Source organism: Phycodurus eques, chromosome 1, assembly GCF_024500275.1.
Source record: "Phycodurus eques isolate BA_2022a chromosome 1, UOR_Pequ_1.1, whole genome shotgun sequence".
In the NCBI taxonomy this organism is placed as follows: domain Eukaryota; kingdom Metazoa; phylum Chordata; class Actinopteri; order Syngnathiformes; family Syngnathidae; genus Phycodurus; species Phycodurus eques.
This window is the reverse complement of record NC_084525.1, coordinates 47,960,596-47,981,227: the sequence shown is the minus strand read 5'-3', so window position 1 is coordinate 47,981,227 and position 20,632 is coordinate 47,960,596. Positions and strand designations below refer to the sequence as shown.

Below are 20,632 nucleotides of genomic sequence, written 5' to 3'. Positions count from 1 at the left end.
GCCTTTCGGCGAAATTCGCCGATTTGAACTAAAAATAGCCCATTTACTTTAATTGTATAGCTCTGATGAGTTTTTCCTGGGGGTGGGTCGCCGTCGGCTGTTTCGTTCTCCTTCAACGCTAGTAGCTAGCGGTAACGGTACCTATATTATGTCACAATGATCTAAATGTTGCTCGCTACTTTTATCAATTATTGCTTATCAACTATTTCATGCACGAGATTACGACTTCCGCATTGGGCGCTATTTGCGGCAGTCTAATTTAAGCGCTAGTGATGTTTTAAGTAGTTCACCAAACTAACTACAAAAGAAAGTCACATGACCTCGCACGTCGTCTTCTATTGGGCAAAGTGGGCATGCGCAGTAACACTAGATAAGCCAGCCCAGCTGATCGTCGTGCCTAAATGGCCACCATTTTGGGAAGGTTGTCATTACCGTGAAGTCAACGGCACGCTACTCACAACAGCTTTCATGTATTCTTTTCACTAACAACAGCTTTCATGTATTGTCGTGTTTGTCTGGCACTGCCTGCCCAAAAGTGTATTTTCAGCTCATTTATAACTTGAGAAAACATTGTGCAGTAAATTGCATTTTTTAAATTTTATAAATTTTTTATTTGAATGCTATTTAGTCAGTACTTGAGTAATTATTTCACTGTATTTTTTACTCTTAAATATATTTTTGGAGGAGTACTTTTTACTTGTCACATTATTGTCAAGTGTACTCTTACTTGAGTACGATGGTTGGCTACTCCACCTACCTCTGGAGCGGACATCTTCTATTGTGACTTTGTTTGCGCTGGTCTTTTGTATTTTGGGGTTGAGGTTCTGTGGGTCGTGGCCCCGGTTGGGCTCCCAAACGGAACCGCAGACCACACGTAATATCGGCGGCCAGAGTTGATCCGCTAGTACATCTTGTATTATGAAACGCGGCTACAATTATCGAAGTAGTTTACGGATGTTAATGTTAAATGTATTAGGTGATACAGCGATGTTAGGTATTATGTCACAACACAGAATGAACCAACTTCAAATTCAGAAATTGCCAATGAAAATATGAAAATATTGAATGTAATATTTTCCTGGATGATGCATTTGGGATTGGCCTTTGAAGTTGCTAATAGTGTAAAATGAACTGAAACAGACAATGATTTGTCAATTCTTTTCCAGATTGATAATGCTTAAAGAGGAAGATGCTATTCATGTGGCACAGCTTGTAGCAGGCATCAGATGGAGATGGGCATGGCTCAAGTTTTACAATTGTCATTGTAATTGTTGGATCTTTTCAAACGCGAGGTTGTGCATACTTATGCAACCTGCCATTTTTATTGTTTCCTATTTTTAATTTATGGGTGTTGTTGAAATGAGGTCTCGTCTCTTTTAAAACAAGAATTGCCCATCTCTTCTAGTACTTATGTTACTTATTTATTTACAGGAGTTATTTGGAAGATTCCAGAAATTTATAGACTCGTGCATCGAAGCTCACAAAGCAGTCAAAGAGGATAGCCTCAGGATTGAATATTTCCTGAATGACGATGACGCCTTTCCTCAAGCCACAAATGACGCCCACAAGATGGTCTGCGGCCTGGGACACAAGAATTTCACGACTCTCTTTAATATTATTGTAAACAACCATCCATTCTCTCCATTTAAGACTTACTAAAGTCCTTTCTTGTGCAATATTTACAACATTCTGTTCTTTGCTTTTCCAGGATGCCCTTCTGAAAAAGGCTAAGCTATACAGGATAGATTTTCGGCAGTTAGTTGAATACGACGTGTCCAGCTTTGAGGAGTGGCGCTTGCAGGATGTGTTGCAATGCAGATCACAGGCACCTGGCTTTACGCTGAAAGACCTGGACTGTTGCTCAGGCCAGGGACACAGACTGAGTGAACTGGTCCAAAAAAGACAGTTCTACATGCAGGTGAGCACTCTGCTGCAGGGCTCTAGAATGAGCTCATCTTTCAAGTTACATTTAACAAGGACAAAGAGACGAAACCCTTATAGGCAATTATAAACCTTTTTTGGGGAGGGGCTCTCAATCACTTTCAGATTGTAGCTGATTTTCACTACTTGCGGCAGGGCTCGGTCCCGTGAGGGGACACAGTATTTGCAATTTTTTGGGGGAACCTATCTATTATGTTCTGGAAAAACTTGCCTATTTGCATGTATGTTCTGATCAACACATTACATGTTATCTGCCCTACACAGACGACGTGTTTTTTTTGTTTTGTTTTTTTAAATAACTTTATTGGCTGTCTGATACTTGGACAACTACGTCAAAAGACACGTGACAAGGCTAAAAAAAAAATAACTTTTTGAATTCAAATATACTGTACACCATGGCGACGCGGAGCATTGATCGGATCGGCAAATTATGACGTTACAGCCGATGAGCATAAAATGCTAATTGCAGGCCGATCAGATCGGTGTAAAGTCTAGTAACATCTTGCTCTTTGATTTAAAAATTGACAAACATGCTTTGTTTGACAGAAAATGAACAGCATTTTGGAGAACCTCTGGGAAGGCTTGGATTCTTACCGCGATGAACATTCAGCAGAGGTCCGAGAAAGGGCCAGGTTCTTAAAGCAGGTGCAGGATGAGTACAACAGGCGGCCAGTCGTCGTGAGTAGGCTCGACTGCCTCTTTCGCGTTGAGGGCGATGGCAGATCTGCAGTGTCACAACGCAGAACATTGATTTGTAAGGTATGTTTTCGGTACTCTCCTTTTTACCTAAATTGAGCTTTTAATTTAAAACGAGATCATTTTTTTCTCTTTGCTTGGTGGGGGGAAAAAAAATACTGTTCGGCCAGCTTTAACTCTTTAAACCAATTTAACCTATATAACTATCACAGTTGCAGTTGCATTTTGGTTTTGTGTTATTTAATAATTTATTCTTGTTAAGCTGTTTTATGTTCCTTGAGGGGGGGGCGGCTCATTGCCCTTTTGACCAACAAACCACTCTGAAATGACACAAAAGCTCATCCTCTCTCAACTCCCGCAGAGCATCCTTGATGAATGGAAAGTTCAGGATCAGGAATTGCAGCAGCTGAGTGCGCAGGCTCAACGCCAGTGGCGAGAAGAAAAAAACAAGCGCCTTACTCTGCAACAGATACTGGAGGAACCTCCAGCAAGGTCAGAGCAGTCTTTGCTCGGCAACAACCAGCAACCTGGTCTACTCCCTCAATCTGAGGAGAAAGTAAAAGTAAGTGCAGTATCATATCACTTTGGGTTCATGACTTTCACACCATGCAGCAACAGTTAACTTCCCACGGCTTTAATAAGTAAGTAATGTTCTGCATTTGTATTACAGCCTTTTGACTTGAAAAGCACTTTCACAATGTTCAATTATTCACACATCGAGTCGAACAAATCAGTTTCCCCAAATATTAACCAGCTAGTTAGTCGAGCAAGGCCCAGATAGTACAAAAATATGCCCTACGAAGCTCTGAGCAGGATGGGTCGGGTAATTATTATGTTGCTTTTCTCGCCGGTTATTCATGATAGTATCCACTTTGCACAATAGCAAAGAATGGAACAGCAAGAAATAACCCACATTCAAAAAGTTATGCTTTGTTACCTGCGTGGAACGGAGACATGCAATTACTGCGCGTAATCTTTCCTTGCCAATTATCCAAGATAACTAGCACCTTGTGTGACCGTAATAAACAATACTAGAAATAATCAAGAGTCAAGAATGTTGAAGTAATCCTTCAGTGTAACATCACACTGTACTATAACATTGTCTACTGAAAGAGATGCAGTGTAATTTAGAGCAAAAGAAAGAGAGAGAAGGTCCACTCTAAGCTACAGTAAAAGTTGTTCCCACAGAGCAGAAAGAATAAATTCCCGTATGTGTTGTTTGAGGGTTGAAGCGTTATAGCTACAGTTAATGTAACGTCTGTGCTCATTTCAGTTTTGCTCGTCTGTGGTGTTTCGCACTATATGAACGCACTAAGATACCGGACTTAACGTCTGTTTTTTAACTGAAACGGTGTGTTTTTAATGTCACATGTGGGTCTGGAACATATCCCCATTATAAGGAGAGTTTCATGACAGGCCCTAAATCAACGAAGTACAATATTGTGAAATATATTTTGTTTTCAGAGAGTGAAAAATGGTGTGTTTGTATTAGCAAAGTGTGACATTTGATCTTTATTAGGCTAAGCAGCAAGAAGAGGACCAGCTGAAAGCGAACAGTTGCGTCTCTGACCACGTGATGGTCCTTCAGCGACTCAAGACAGAACTGCTGGCGAGCCAGGCACAAGTTGAAGAGCACAAGAACACTGTCAAAACTCTCAATAATCAGTTGCAAGAGTCTGAGGTTTGGTTTCAACTTTTCTATTTCAAAACTACAAAGGGCCATAGGGACATAATTCAGGATTATCTCTTACACAGGACTGAAACGCTCTTTTTCGACGACTGAAACACTCCCATACGCAGAACTGAAACGCTCACCCTTTTTTTTGTAGCTCAAATTCATGACTGAGACACTCTCACACACTAAAGGCCTCTCAAGCGCACGACAGGAATGCTCTCGCACACTACTGAAATGCTCTACCACACACAGACACAACTGAATTATAATTTTTTTAATCGCATACATAACTGGAATGCGCTCACACACTTCTGAAATGTTCAGGTTGGTCTCAACTTTGCTATTGTCTATTACATAGGTGCTAAACTCAAGGCCCAGGGGCCAGATCCGGCCCGCAAGCATCCTTTGTTGCCTGTGAAAGTAAATCATGTGCGTCACTTCATTTCCTGCTAAAATACCACAATTGATTGAGAATTGGAAGCAGTTTCTGTTACTAGTCCCCAGGGTTGGGCATCGTTTGAATTTGAGCAATGCCGGTCCCGATTCCTGTTCCTTATTCTGGTTCTAATCGATTCTCGATTCCAATTCTTTTAGGGGGCTGGGTCAAAAAAGTTTGCATGGTTTAAATAGTGTGTCCAAATTATGAACATCCGTTTTCTTAGGAGCCCGCAGCATCGACTAAAATGAACATTTGACTCGGGGTTCTTTATAACAGTATCAATGTCAAATCTATTAACTAAAAGGCAATGTGTGTGGAACTAACCCAATTGACTTATTTATTAATTGTTTCAGCTAAAAGTTAAATATAGCATTGTTGAAATCGTTATTTGGGACTGTTTTATCACATCAAATGGTTTATAGCTGCAGGTTTTAAGCTTGTGGCCTTCTATTTTGAAGGGTACGCACCCAAACTCAGCATTTTGGCACGAAAAGTAACTTCACACGGCACCGGTGATTTTTAAATGGATGGAATCAAATGCTATAAAACATATGTCAAACTCAGGCCCGGGGGCCAAATTTAACTTCCAAGACAGGTTGGCGGCAGGTTGTCTGTTCACTAAAGTAAAAGACTGTTTGTCGTGTGCGGAGCAACCTGGCTGTAACAAAGACTATAATATTATTGAATAGTTTTTTTTTTTTTTTTTTTAATGCCTTTTATCAACTCTAGGCAGGGACTGTTAATAGTTTGAAGTTTGGATTTTTATTGAAGGACATTATTTTGTTGGCCTTTGAAAAAGGATTTGCATCAAAAAGGTAATTGGAGAGAGAAGAATTCATGTTATCTATTTAAATACAAAACAACAAACATACTATTTGTCTTTTGTCACAAATTAGATTTATCATGTTTATAATAGTTTTATTCCAGATTCAGTGCTCAATGTTAAGGTGTTTTTTGTTTTTTTTTTGTTTTGTTTTTTCTCCTTCTCTCTCTCCCTCTCTATCATCGGCACTTACATTGGTTTGAAGACGAACGCTAAAAGCCATCAGTGCAAAATTGCCAGCAACCGTTGACCTTGTTAGCCGTCTGTTTTGTTTCACTCGCCCAACTGACTGAGCGTTAACCTCACTGAAGCGCCGCACGGTGTCGGCGGAGGCTCGGAGCGTGTCAGATGCCACACATCGTGAAAGCCTCCTTTGCGCAATATAATCTTACTCCAAGTGTTGCACTGAGGCGACTGGTCATTAATTTTAACAAAGTTAAGACGCACTTTTGTACGCCGCCGCCATTGGGCGCAAGCATGTCTTCGTGCGCATTGTTCTTTGATTTTCGCCGCTTCTTCGTTGGATTGGTGGACTAGGCATCGAAACTGAGAACCGAAATGTTTTAAATTTGAACAATTCCGGCAGAACCGGAACATTAGTCCCGATTCCTAATAATTCTCGATGCCCAACCCTACTAGTCCCCCTTTTAAATTAAGTGTTGAACCGTTTTCATTAGTTTCTGATTGTAGAACTAATTGTCACTTTGTTATGTAATGAGCTTCGGCGATTATAATTTCTCATGATTTCAGTCATACCTGCCCTCTGAGGGGAAACCGTAACAACGATGTGGCCCGTGTCCAAAATGAGTTTGACACCCCTGGTCTATTGCTACTTAAAAACTATGAGGGACTGTCAGGCATATAATTCAGGGTTACCTGAATACTCGAGCAACTAAAACACTCTCGCATCACTAAAAAGCTCTTACACACACGACTGAAATGCTCTCACACCTACTCCATTTTTTTGTCACTTACACACAACTGAAACACTTTTGCGGACACAATAGTGATATTTTGCACGCATATACACAACTGAAACGTGTGTATGAGGTATTCCTGAATGATATCCTTGGCTGCCAAAAACAATGCCATTAACACACTGTTTTACTGGTGTAGAAACGTGCATCACCTTGTTCTGCTGAGCTGCAGAAAGTCCAAACCCAACTGTTCAAGATGCAATTGGAGTTGAACGCTGCTTCCGATAAGCATCAACACGAGTAAGGATCAGCCTCACAGTATCAGCACCGTATTCTCCCTGTTCTGAACATTTCTGCCGCAAACGTTTGCCTCTCTCAGGATCCAGAAGATGACCGTTGTTCTCAATATGAAGGAAGAGTCCGTGAGGAAGCTGAAGGAGAAACTAAGGACATTGCAGCAGCAAGGGGAGGAGTCATGTAAGGCAGTGGTTCGCAAACCTTTTACACAAAGTCCCATGCAAACAAAACTAACTATATTGACCCATGTGGCACGATGGATGACTGGTTCTCACGTCCGCCACACAGTTGTGAAGACGCGGGTTCAAATCCGGCCTCCCTGTGTGGAGTTTGCGTGTTCTCCCCGTGCCTTCCTCACACATTCCAAAAATATGCACGGCAGGTGCAGTGAAGACTCTAAATTGTCCGTAGGTGTGAATGTGATTGCGAATGGTTGTCTATGTCCCCTGCGATTGGCTGGCGACCAGTTCAGGGTGTACTCCGCCTCTCCCCCGAAGTTAACTGGGACCCTCGTGAGGAGAAGCGGTTCAGATGTTTGCTTATTTTTGGAAGCCATTGTAACATTATGCAGTTTGAACATCAACACTTTTCTTACATGTATGAAAATAAAAACTGAATCAATTAAAATGCATTGTACATAAAAAGTAACTAGAAATTGTGCCTGAATAAAAGTTGTTAAACAATGAAAACGTATTGTAAGTTGAATACAACTGAACTTAAAATATATTCTACTGCATTAAAGTTTAAGCTACTGTAACTTTATGCACAGTTTGAACATTTAATTCAGTGATTGTTTTGTGTATCACTCGAGCGCATACCTGTGGACCCTAGTGAGGATAAGCGGTGTAGAAAATGCATGGTTTTCTACATGCACAAGTTTATGAAGCCTATAAACAAAACATTAATTCAGTTTTCTTTAGTCCTACAGGGTGAAGAGCTTCACGACCGACTGCTAAATCCTCGAAGTGTGGTGAGCAGGCATGTTCTTCGTGATAGCAAACTGGAGGAGGAAGTCAAACGGCTTCAAATTCAAATCGGTCATCTTGAGAAGTAAGATGAACTCGCACAGAAGAAGTAATAGCACATTGGCACATCGGTTCGGTCTCCTCTTGACATGTTCTGTTCCATTCCAGTGTGATTTCCAGTCAGCAGGCTGACCTTGCTAAATGGAAGAACAGAGCGGTCAAGCTGAAGTCCAAAGCCAAAAGGGATGGTCAGCCTTCCCCGCCCCATACGCCCACCAAACCGGGACATTGTGCTTACCCCGACCCCTTGCTTCAGTCACCAAAGAAGTTCTTAGTTGCGCCCCAGAAGGTGCTGGAACCCCCCATTACGCTGGTGGATTCACCAAAAATCCCACTGCTTGACTCTCCAAAAAGCAAATTTTTCGACATTGCTTCAAATGCAGACCTACTCGCCAGAACCTATCCCAGGCAGTTCTTTGATAACTCCAGTCTTGGAACCACTGCAGGTAAGCTCCATGAACAAATCCAACGTTGTACTGCCGTTTCTATGCAACTCTTTGTCAAAATATGGCATTTATCTTTGTCAGTGGTTTCCAATGTTTCCATTGGGGCACTGCTTCATGGTGGCTAGACAAGTAACTGCAGTCAATCACATTTTGGATGCTAACTAATGTGTACATTTGTGTGGGGACTTGACTGCACTGACACGTCAAAATGGAACTGCAAGCAAGTGCACATCCTGCTTTTTGATGAATTCCCATTTCTCATGGGGAAATTCCAATTGTTGGCAACAGCAGTACACTCCACAAGCAAACCAACAGTGCGCAGAAGTGGACTATATGTATATTAAGAAAGAAATGAATTTAGATACATTGCCAGCTAACAGAATAGAAAATAGAAGAATATAAAACATTTTGAGGATGCTTAGATTTGATGAAGGGATTTGGGAAAAAAATGAATGTAATATTTGTTAAAACTAGGCTTTACACGATCAGGATTTTTGGGGCCGATCAGAGTTTAAAAAAAACGATATCCGATCACAAGATGGAGCAATACCTATTTAAATGACTTAATTTTATTTCATTCAGAGTTAATTTACTCTAATTTACTGAATACTGAGTGTCTTCAAAAGTATTCTCTATTCCGGTCATGTATTCTAATCAGTCAGGTCAACCCAACATTCCAACATGACAAATAAAGGGTGCTAACTTGCTTTATTGGAATTAAATTACTTCACACACACACCAAAACTTAAGAGCATGATTCGACAGAATGCCAGATTGTGTATGTACAACCGTTAGTGTTAGCACTAGCTTTCTAGGCTAGAAAATGTTTTGTTGTCTGCTTCGGAGTGGTATCCCATTAAAAGTACGTGAACATACCTCAAACAATACTTGAATGAACGGCCTCTCCCGAGCATTTTGTGCTTATAATGCACACGGCGCGCTCCATTGGTGTTGTCGTCGCTATGGTAACGCGTGTATCCGGGCGCGTTTGAGTTGACAGGATAAAGCCCAGTGATCGTAAAACTGTCGTTCTCTGCAGTTTGTGACCGTGCATGACTGACCGATGGTCAAGCAGAACAACGGAAGCTTATCGTCGTTGACCATTCTTTATATCGGTGACGAAGATTTTAGAATAAAAAGTCGGTGCTTGCAGTCTGATGTTATTGCCTTCCATTCATGAACTGTATTTGCTTCCATTAAGTTTCAATTGGGTGATTACACTTTGTAAGAGCACATTTATACAGTGGGCCCTTGCTAAAGTGGATTTTATTATTTTTTTTGGGCACAGTTATTTTTTAAATACGCTCATTGTATTTTAAGATCCAAAAAAAAAAGTAGTGGAATAAAATTAAGTTTTTCCCTAACGAGGAATAATCGTGATTTTTATTTTGGCCGTCTTCGTGCAGCCTTACCATACATAGTACCATGCTTTGCGATGGTATTTTAAACTTGTTGTGCTTGGATGCAAAGAGTGAAGTGCTGCAATGTATGCAAATTACCCCCCCAACCCCCCAACCCCCCAAAGTTTCATTGGGGTGACTTTTGAAGCAGAATTTTCTTCCGAGCAAACCAGTGGGAGACTCCTCGCTTACCTTTGCACTGGCGTAAGCATTGACCTGATCACCTTTTAGCGACGTGCCCCACATTTTAGATATCCATCCGCGGTTAAGGAAAAGGAGCGTGTGCGGTCAAGATAAATTTTGATTGATCTTAGTTAATATATGATTAATGCAATACTTTTTGTGTGCTTAATCATTAGTTAACGCTTTAACTTTGACAGCCCTACTTGTTTTCTAACCAATGTTTCACTCTCGGCAGGTTAAGGTGCACAAGAAATTGTGAAACAGTGTTATTTCCACATTCACAACAGTGTTGATTCACGAAAGCCAGTTCTTAATTGCGGCATTTGTTGTTTTTTTATTTTGCAGATGCCAACCCGGATGAAAGCTGCTCTCAGCCTCCAAGGCCAGATTGTATAACGCAGTAAACTGGTGTGTTTACTTCATGTTGTTTTCAACTGTTGTTTTTTAATCAGTTTTTTTAAAAATTCAATTAAAACACTTTTATTATTGGCAGTGTCATTCATTGATCTGTTGTGATTTCACCTGACAAACTCCAAATAGCTGGAAACTAACCCAACTACATACTGATTTGCTTGTATTCTGTGCTTTGTATCGTTAGTCTTTAAGATTTCATTTATTTATTTATTTTTGCCCTGTTCAGCTGTTAGCTCAAGCAGAATGGAGGAGCTGTATCCCCTTTATGCCGGCGGAGTTTTTAAGCTTCCACTGTGGTTTCTTAGTATTATAATTGAAGTTTATTGAGAATCAGTCGAACAGTCAAAGTTTCTAGAGGGGAGAGAGAAACGAAGACAAAAGACATGGCACTAATTGTAAACCGGATGAGCGAAGTCAATAATTACGTTATCTACAAAAATGAAACTTTAAATATGAGTGTTGCATGGGGCTGTAGTGCTACACGCTGGGAGGGAAGGACAGGAGAAGCATTGCAGGCCAAGGGTCGTGAACCCGGCTCTACAACTATGTAAACTATAAAAGTATAGGACGAGAGTATGAGTGAGGGGATACGCAAGCAATTCGCATAAGAGTTATTTGTCGCAATAAGTGTGTGACACCACACCCGGTGAAAGAGTCCTTAGGGGTGCGTGCCTGCGGACACATGCAATTGTATTGACACCGGTTTAAATACACAAAGACTGACAGAAGTGCCCTGTAATTGCTGTGCCTGCCTGCACCACGGAGGATGAGGACCCCAGCCAATCCGGCCGGCCTCAGGAGGACCGCCATGCAGCTAAGTGAGAACCCACCTCCCCCCGTTACTATGACGGCCAAATCCCCGACTTGCAGTCATTGGCCCTACCCTGTGTATCCGTGTAGGGCCAGCGAGGGTCGCGGGAGTGCTGGAGCCTAACCCAGTTATCTTCGGGCAGGAGGTGGGGCACACCCTGAACTGGTTGCCAGCCAATCGCAGGGCACATGGAAACAAACAACTATTGGCACTTGCGTTCACACCTATAGGCAAATTAAGAGTTGTCAATTAACCTACCATGCATGTTTTTGGGATGTGGGAGGAAAGCGGAGTGCCCGGAGAAAAGCCACGCAGGCACGGGGAGAACGCGCAAACTCCCCACAGGTGGGGCCGGGACTTGAACCCCAGAACTGTGAGGCAGACGCTCTAACCGGTCGCACACCGTGTCGCCACGGAAATAAAGAAGAAAACAACAAAAAAAGAATACAAAATTCAAAAGTTTACTTTCACACTTACGAAGATAGTCTTGTTGTTGTCAAATGTCAGACGGCACCCTTCCCAGGCAAAGGAATCAAGAGTAGATTGGGCATGTTGAGGAAAGGTGACCGGCTATCTACGTATATATGTAATTGCTATTTTTTCTAACTCAATATATTCTATGATGAGATTTCGCCACTGATTGATGTTAATAGCGCATTTGTTTTTCCAGTTTAATGGAATTGTTTTCTTAGCGGTAGCTAACGAGACGAGTAATGATTGAGAATATTTATTATGGAGGTCGATTACGATTAAGTCGCCAAGTATGCACAATCGTGGGGAAAGCGGAATCCTGAAATTCAAAATGTAAGAGTTTTTGTCGTTAAGATTTTATGATAAGCGGTACAGGGGATGGACGGATGAAATAATACTGTATTTTTGGTGTTTGTGGCTGAATACCAAACTATTCTGCACTTAAAGTACAATACTTTTTGGGATAATTGGCGAGTTGGTGGTTTACACAAGCAACACCTTAGATGCTCACAAAGGTCTGTCGATTTCAATGTGGTCATATTGTTGCCAATTCACATTTGTTTTCAGAGCACTTTCGCCATGCATGTGAATGTGCAGTATATACGGTGGGGCAAAAAAAAAAAAAGTATTTAGTCAGCCATCAATTGTGCAAGTTCTCTCACTTAAAAAGATGGCAGAGATCTGTAAGTTTCATCATAGTTATACCTCACCTATGAGAGACAAAATTTGGGGAAAAAATCCAGAAAATCACATCTGATTTTTAAGAAATGTATTAGCAAAATGGTGCAAAATAAGTATTTGGTCACCTACAAAGAGATTTCTGGCTCTCACAGACCTGTAACTTCTTCTTTAAGAGGCTCCTCTGCCCTCCACTCGTGACCTGTATTAATGGCACCTGTTTCAACAGGTATAAAAGACACCTGTCCACAATCACACTCCAAACTCCACTATGGCCAAGGCCGAAGAGCTGTCAAAGGACACGAGAACCAAAATTGTAAGATCTGCACTAGGCTGGGAAGACCGACTCTGCAATAGGTAAGCAGCTTGGTGTGAAGAAATCAACTGTGGGAGCAATTATTAGAAAATGGAAGACAAACAAGTCCGAGTGATGGGCAAATGGTACCGAGGCTTTGGAGCTTGTCACTCTTCCTGAAGCAGAGTGATTCGCAACGCTTGTGTCAAAACACCAGGGTCACGTGACCGATGACGCTCGAAGCTTCGAAGGTCGTCGCTGTTTCGCTTCGTGCGTCATTCAAAATTTTCATTGGCTCGTCGTCTTTCAGTGTGCTCCATTGCCTAAATGCGTTTCATATATTCTTTGGGTTGATCTGGAATACGTTTTAGAGTATGGGGGAGAGCATCTGCTTATTTAATTTTAATGACGATATCATCATTATTTGGTATGAATGAACAAAACACTTGAATGACAATACAGACTTTGCTGAACTTTTATTGCTGCCGTGGAAAACCGTTCCAGTGCTTCAGCGGTGCTCTTTAGAGGCTGCTATGGCATCAGTTGTCCACCAGATGTCACTGAAGCAATTGAAACTTTGAATCTTTTTTGGCACAATTCTTAGGAAAGCCTCAGTGCTTCATGAGGCTTCACTCGCCCACCACGAACAAGACCACTGATAATCTCCCCTCGATCTGGGGCTCCACGCAAGATCTCACCCCGTGGGGTCAAAATGGTCACAAGAACGGTGAGCAAAAATCCCAGAACCACACACGGGAGACCTCGTGAATGACCTGCAGAGAGCTGGGACAAAAAGTAACACTACGCCGCCTGGGACTCAAATCCTGCAGAGCCAGATGTGTCGCCCTGCTTAAGCCGGTACATGTCCATGACGGTCTGAAGTTTGCTCGAGAGCATTTGGATGATCCAGAAGAGGATTGGGAGAATGTCATGTGGTCAGATGAAACCAAAATAGAACTTTTTGGTCAAAACTCAACTTGTCATGTTTGGAGGAGAAATAATGCTGAGTTGCATCCAAAGAACACCATACCTACTGTGAAGCATGGAGCTGGAAACCTCCAAACCCTCTTTCCATCAGCAAGGGCATTGAAGATTTAATGTGGCTGGGTCTTTCAGCATGACAATAATCCCAAACCCGACCAAAGAGTGGCTTCGTAAAAAGCATTTCAAGATCCTGGAGTTGCCTCGCCAGTCTCCAGATCTCAACCCCATCGAAAATCTTTGGAGGGAGTTGAAAGTCTGTGTTGCCCAGCGACAGCTCCAAAACATCACTGTTCTAGAGGAAATCTGCATGGAGGAATGGGCCAAAATACCGGCAACAAAGGGAGAGCCCGGACACCCTGCGGAGGAAACTCATTTCGGCCGCTTGTATCCGGTATCTTGTTCTTTCAGTCACGACCCACAGCTCGTGACCTATAGGTGAGGGGAGGAACGTAGATCCGTCCATCCATTTTCTGAGCCGCTTCTCCTCACTAGGGTCGCGGGCGTCCTGGAGCCTATCCCAGCTATCATCCGGCAGAAGGTGGGGTACACCCTGAACTGGTTGCCAGCCAATCGGAACGTAGATCGACTGGTAAATTGAGAGCTTCGCCTTTCGGCTGAGCTCCTTCTTTACCACGACGGACCGATGCAAAGTCCGCATCACTGCAGACGCTGCACCGATCTGCCTGTCAATCTCCCGTTCCATTCTTCCCTCACTTGTGAGCAAGACCCCAAGATACTTGAACTCCTCCACTTGGGGCAGAATTTCATCCCCGACCCGGAGAGGGCATGCCACCCTTTTCCGACTGAGGACCACGGTTTCAGATTTGGAGGTGCTGATTCTCATCCCAGCCGCTTCGCACTCTGCTGCGGACTGCTCCAGTGAGAGTTGGAGGTCATGGCTTGATGAAGCCAACAGAACCACATCATCTGCAAAAAGCAGAGATGCAAGACTGGAACCACCAAACCGGACCCCCTCTATGCCTCGGCTGCGCCAAGAAATTCTGTCCATAAAAGTTATGAACAGAATCTGTGATAAAGGGCAGCCTTAGCGGAGTCTAACCCTCACCGGAAACGAGTCAGACTTACTGCCGGATATGCAGACCAGACTCTGACTCCGGTCGTACGGGGACCGAACAGCCCGTATCAGGGGGTTCGGTACCCTATACTCCCGAAGCACCCCCCACAGGACCCCCCCCCCCCACCGAGGGACACGGTCAAACGCCTTCTCCAAGTACACAAAACACATATAGACTGGTTGGGCGAACTCCCATGCACCCTCGAGGACCCTGCCGAGGGTGTAGAGCTGTTCCATGGCCAGGACGAAAACCACACTGCTCCTCCTGAATCTGAGATTCGACTTCCCGACGGACCCTCCTCTCCGGCACCCCTGAAGAGACCTTACCAGGGAGGCTGAGGAGTGGGATCCCCCTGTAGTTGGAACACACCCTCCGGTCCCCGACCACCACCCCAGTCTGCCAATCCAGAGGCACTGTCCCCGATGTCCACGCGATGTTGCAGAGGCCTGTCAACCAGGACATCCCCAAAATATCCAGAGTCTTTAGGAACTCTGGAAGAATCTCATCCGCCCCCGGGGCCTTGCCACCGAGGAGCTTTTTAACCACCTCGGTGACCTCAACCCCAGAGATGGGAGAGCCCGTCTCAGAGAACCCAGACTCTACTTCCTCATGGGAAGGGGGTCGGTGGAATTGAGGAGGTCTTTGAAGTATTCTCCCCACCGGCTCACAACTTCCCGAGTCGAGGTCAGCAGCGCCCCCATCGGGGTAGGCCGTTCCTCCAAATCATTTCCGGGTCTCACTGTCATTGCTCACGTGAGCATTGAAGTCCCCCAGCAGAACGATTGAGTCCCCAGCGGGAGCGCTCTCCAGTACGCCCTCCAAGGACTCCAAAAAGGGTGGGCACTCTGAACTGCTGTTTGGTGCATAGGCACAAACAAGAGTCAGGACCCGCCCCCTCACCCGAAGTCGGAGGGAGGCTACTCTCTCGTCCACCGGGGTGAACCCCAACGTACAGACGCCGAGCCGGGGGGCAATAAGTATACCCACAACTCCTCTCGCCGTGGGCAACTCCAGAGTGGAAGAGAGTCCAACCCCTCTCAAGAGGACTGGTACCAGATCCCAAACTGTGTGCGGACGCGAGTCCGACTATATCTAGTCGGAACTCCTCGACCTCACACACCAGCTTGGGCTCCTTCCCTGCCCGAGAGGTGACATTCCACGTCCCTAGAGCCAGCTTCTGTAGCCGGGGATCGAATCGCCAAGGTCCCTGCCTTCGGCCACCGCCCAGCTCGCACTGCACCCGACCCCTGTGGCCTCTCCCACAGGTGGTGAGCCCATGGGAAGGGGGACCCACGTTACGCTTTTGGGCCCTATGGGTACAGGTCCGGCCACCAAGCGCCCGCCTTTGAGCCCCACCTCCAGGCCTGGCTTCAGAGGGGGGCCCCGGTGACCCGTGTCCGGGCAAGGGAAACCGAGATCCATTTGTTTCTTTCTTCACAGGGGTTTTTGGAGCCGTGCTTTGTCTGGTCCCTCAACATACCCGTGAGGCATGGGCGACCCTACCAGGGGCGTGAAGCCCCAGACAATTTAGCTCCTGGGATCATTGGGAGACACAAACCCCTCCACCACGACAAGGTGAGGGGTTCCACCCTGATTTATTAGCAAATTATTAAAAAATCAGACAATGTGATTTTCTGGATTTGTATTTATTTTTTCTTCCTAATTTTATCTCTCATCGGTGAGGTTATAGCTATGATGCAAATTACAGGCCTCTCTCATCTTTTTAAGTGAGAGCACTTGCACAATCGGTGGCTGACTAAATACTTTTTTGCCCAACTGCACATCCATATAATTAAGCACCAGATGTTTCCCACATAATACTACACTGTACTCTATTTTATTACTATAGGATTTAAGTTAAACGGTTTTTGATTTCTTGTCTGTTTAGACCAGCTGTCTAGAAAATGGATGGATGGGATTAAGAGTAAAACAAAAAACAAAGTCCCCCCCCCACAAGGTTTCGTCTTTTATTTATTTTTTGTTCTCTATTTTTTGTCTTTATTTTTTTTAAGGTTGGCGGTAAATGTTGGATTGCAGTGTCGACTTCAAACCAACAGGGAGCGCACTAAGCCTTTGTTGCAGTACGTTCAAATGAAAGAACACGCATAAACCAATAATTGTACAAATTGCGTTTTCTACTTGAAAAAGAAAATACTGAGATTAAAATGGATAAGTCGGCCGTGAGTATTGTTGAGGTTCTGACTCATGATTTCAGAAAAGTGCTGCTGTCCAGCTCTTTTTTAGTCTTTCGCCACTTCCATGCAGCGTTTTCCCCTCCACTTTGCTTTAGAGGCTTTTAGCATCTTGGTGCTCCTCCACGGTGTTTAAGGTCAGCTCACGGTTGGCCAAGTTTTGAGGGGAGCAACAGCACCCGTGACCTTTGAGATTTTCTAGGTGAACTTATCCAAAGGTTCATCAACTGTCTCTGAATTGACGTTTAGTGGCACAGCTATGGCCTCCAAAAACTCTCATTTATGGACTTTTTCCTGAACAGACACGGCGGTTGTCTGAAATTTCGGGAGAATCTCAAATTCAAAGAGCGCACAAAAAAGATCAGAATTGGCCGTGTCCTTAACATCAACAGATACGATGTTGCCATCCATTATAATGACCGCTCAGCCTCACACGGGTCGCGGGCGTGCTGGAGCCTATCCCAGCTACCTTCGGGCGAGAGGCGGGGTTACTCCCTGAACTGGTCGCCAGCCAATCGCAGGGCACATACATACAAACAAACAACCATTCACACCTAATTTAGAGTCTTCAATTAACCTACCTTGCATGTTTTTTGGGATGTGGGAGGAAACCGCAGTGCCCGGAGCAAACCCTTTGCTTGTATGTTTGATTAAAAAAAATTCACTTGTTTGCATTTTTTATGATTGCCAATTAAAAATGGAAATAATAAATAATCCCTGAAATGATGGGAACGTGTTGATAGTGTGTCTGGTGATTTATGTATTTTTTTGTTAGCAAAAGAGTAAAACTATTATTTCCATTCTGCATTGTTATTAAAATGGGTATTGTATATGATTGACTACAATTATGTATTTCTCTTGTGCTTACATTTCATACCGTACTTTTACTTAGGACAAAATAATCCTTCAGGTGTTACAACAGCACACCACATTGTTTAAAAAAAGAAAATCAATGCATTGGGAGGTGAAGCAACAAGGAAGAAAGCAAAATCCATACCTTTGGCAAGCCGTCATTGGCATGCTACGCTCTGATGCAGAAGACCGGTGTGCAATCCTGAATCCAAAATACTGACTCCAAGTCATAATCCCATTTTTTTAGGCTCGTCTTGCTGGAGAGAGAAGCCGGGGACTGGTTTCATTTGTAGACATTGTAAGAAACACACATCAAACATGTCATTGCAGTGGGGGGAGGAAAAATAATAATAAAAGGACCTGAGTCCCGTCCCCCCCCCCCCCCCCCCCCCCAATTTTCTGCCCCCATCAACATGTGACGACAAAAAAAAAAAAAAAAAAAAAAAAAGTTTAACTTTGGTTTCAGAGGATGAACATATCAGTGTGGCGACGTTCTGCTGTCAGGTAAAATGACAGATCGCTTTTACTGCATCGCCACTTTGAACTATATGAAGTTAAGAAGACAGATTGTTTTTGTCAAGCAGAGGGGGAAAAAAATGACCTCGAACCTAAACCCTTTCACAACTGTGAACAATCTAAAAATATTCAACCCCTTTAGAAGTAAAACTGATGGAATTTAGGAGACCTAATGTCACTCCTGACTACAAAGTTGCACATACCTGCGATACATATTTTTGTCTTTCTTAGTCAAAGAAAGCTATCATTTAGCAAGCATTGCGGGCCAAAGGTGAAATGGGAATATTTGAATACGTCTCATGAAAGGCACCATATAAAAGGTGCCTCTTGGTGTTGTTTGAATCCCATTTGAATTCCGCTTCTTTTGTTCATTTGGCAATGTTACATGTTCTGCTGCTAATTATACAAGCTCGCTAGTCCTCGCACCCTCACAAAGATACAAACGCGACTGTTTTTGACATGTTCATTTAATGCTCCAAATCAGATGTAAATATGCAAAGAGAGTCCCTTTGGGATTTCTTTGAAATGCAAATTGGAGGTGCACACAAAGATTGGGGAGACATTTAAAGTCCCTGCAAAGTGAAAACGTTCTAAATTTGACACTCCGCAGAGAAGAGTTGTTAACAACTCTGCCAAATTTGAACGATTAGACAAATAAATCGGGAAGTATAGAAAATGAGGCTTCAAAATCATGAAAAATCAAGCCACGTGTGAAACCACGTGGAAAATATATGGACTAGATCCCACCGGGTCGTCGTTTGGCTTTACACTTTTTAATTATCATGTTTTTATAATGTACAGTAATTAATATAGAGGGCGTTTTTTTCATTGAAACAACTAATTACAACAATTTTTTTTTTTTTTGGGGGGGTTTGGGGGGGAAGCTTGATCGGATTAATGGCATTTCCATTCATTTCAATGACAAAAGATTATTTGAGAGACAACTCTTTTGAGGGTACCGTTGTATTTAGAAACAAAAATCTGGAAATTGACTTTGCAGGGTCTCTACCTAAATATGTTTCATTATGAATATGTAAATCTGGCGTGGCCTGTGTGGAGTTTGCATGTTCTCCCCGTGCCTGTGTGGCTTTTCTTTGGGTACTCCGGTTTCCTCGCACGTACCCAAAACATGCACGCTAGCTTAACTGAAGACTCATAATTGTCCGTAGTGCGAATGGTTGTTTGTTTCTATGTGCCCTGCGATTGGCTTGGATTGCGGTGGACCCCCGCATACATTCAGCACCTGCAGATTCCTCCATTCTGAAATGTTTTTTTTTTTTTTAAATAATGTTTTTTTTGGGGCGGGACCAAACCCCGTTTTTCTTGGGAACTACTTATTGGTGGTAAATGCCTGCTTATTCAAGAATTTTGTTTGGGTTTAATATTTTATTTCTTTTCCTCACGCAATTATAATGGCCGTCCTTTATTTGCGGATTCCTGCTATTTGCTATCTGCAAATATCGTTTATGCTGACAAGCCATGCCAGCCACCTTAACGGTCCTGTATTTTACCAAAGCAACTTTTTCTAGTATTTGGGATGTAATTCTGTCTGTCGCTATGGTGCCTCAGTAAGCGTGAAATATGAATTCAAATGGTCCACGCATTCCTGAGTAGCAAAGATCTCCGCCTACCTCTCCGCTCCTGCGCCAGCACTGTCAACATAACAAACGCGTGTGCTGTCACAAGTAGGTCTTCTCCGCAGAGGCAACCAATCAGAGGAAAGGGGGCGGTCTGAGCCAAATACGGTCAAAGCGGATACGAAACTGGGTCAAACAGAAGTAGCTGTCAGAGGGGCCTTTTCCGGACACTCGTATGACAAAACCAAGTTGTTTTTTGAAATAAAATGGACACTTTTATACAAAGTCCATGTCAGAGAATCACTCGATGGAGGTCTAAGGTGCCAAAATGTGAGGATAGGATTCATTTATAATAATTATGAAATTGGCACAATATATGTGTCATCTTAGAATTTCTCGTTAACCGTTGCTGTGCTGTGGACTCGACTACAAAAACGGCACAGTAGAAGAGTACAAAATAATGTGTTGAACACGCTGATGACTGCAAGTTGGCACTAAAGGGGCAGAAAGAATTCAGGACTGCAGGACTGCAAAAAGTACACCAACCACACGACAAAGGACAAACAAAAAACGCTCTGCAAAAGAACATCAAAAACAGAGCAGATACGAAAAACAAAGTACATGTGAAGGCTACCTGGCGGAGACTGGCTTTAGGAGGGAGACAGGAAACGTGGGTGGATCCTAAGGGAGGCATGGAACTTGAGACGCATTGCAGAGAGATTGATCATCCTCTCCATGGGGAAGGGTCCAATGAACTTGGGAGCCACTTTGCGGGACTGGATTTGCAGAGAGAAATCACCTTCATGACAGCCGGGTGTATATTGCAGAGCTTGGGAACACGGTTTGTGCAACAGGAGACTTTATTTTATTTTATTTTTTTAAAGCTATTTGAGAGAGAGCAGCTCGAACAGACCTCCAGATATC

The 20,632-nt window shown here is 43.4% G+C and overlaps 1 protein-coding gene across 4 annotated transcripts in view; it reads left to right on the top strand.

Annotated features, from left to right (window-relative positions):
- Positions 1-10,328, top strand: part of cenpe (centromere protein E) — a 65,089-nt gene extending 54,761 nt beyond the window's left edge. For all 4 annotated transcript variants that reach the window (XM_061696342.1, XM_061696335.1, XM_061696327.1 and 1 more), the window contains 10 exons: positions 1,432-1,620; positions 1,709-1,918; positions 2,488-2,700; positions 2,999-3,199; positions 4,157-4,318; positions 6,691-6,791; positions 6,871-6,968; positions 7,709-7,838; positions 7,922-8,259; positions 10,188-10,328. In XM_061696342.1, the coding sequence (XP_061552326.1) occupies positions 1,432-1,620; positions 1,709-1,918; positions 2,488-2,700; positions 2,999-3,199; positions 4,157-4,318; positions 6,691-6,791; positions 6,871-6,968; positions 7,709-7,838; positions 7,922-8,259; positions 10,188-10,246 (1,701 nt within the window). In that variant the 3' untranslated portion in view covers positions 10,247-10,328. The remainder of the gene's footprint in view (positions 1-1,431; positions 1,621-1,708; positions 1,919-2,487; positions 2,701-2,998; positions 3,200-4,156; positions 4,319-6,690; positions 6,792-6,870; positions 6,969-7,708; positions 7,839-7,921; positions 8,260-10,187) is intronic.
- The last annotated feature ends 10,304 nt before the right edge of the window (positions 10,329-20,632 follow it).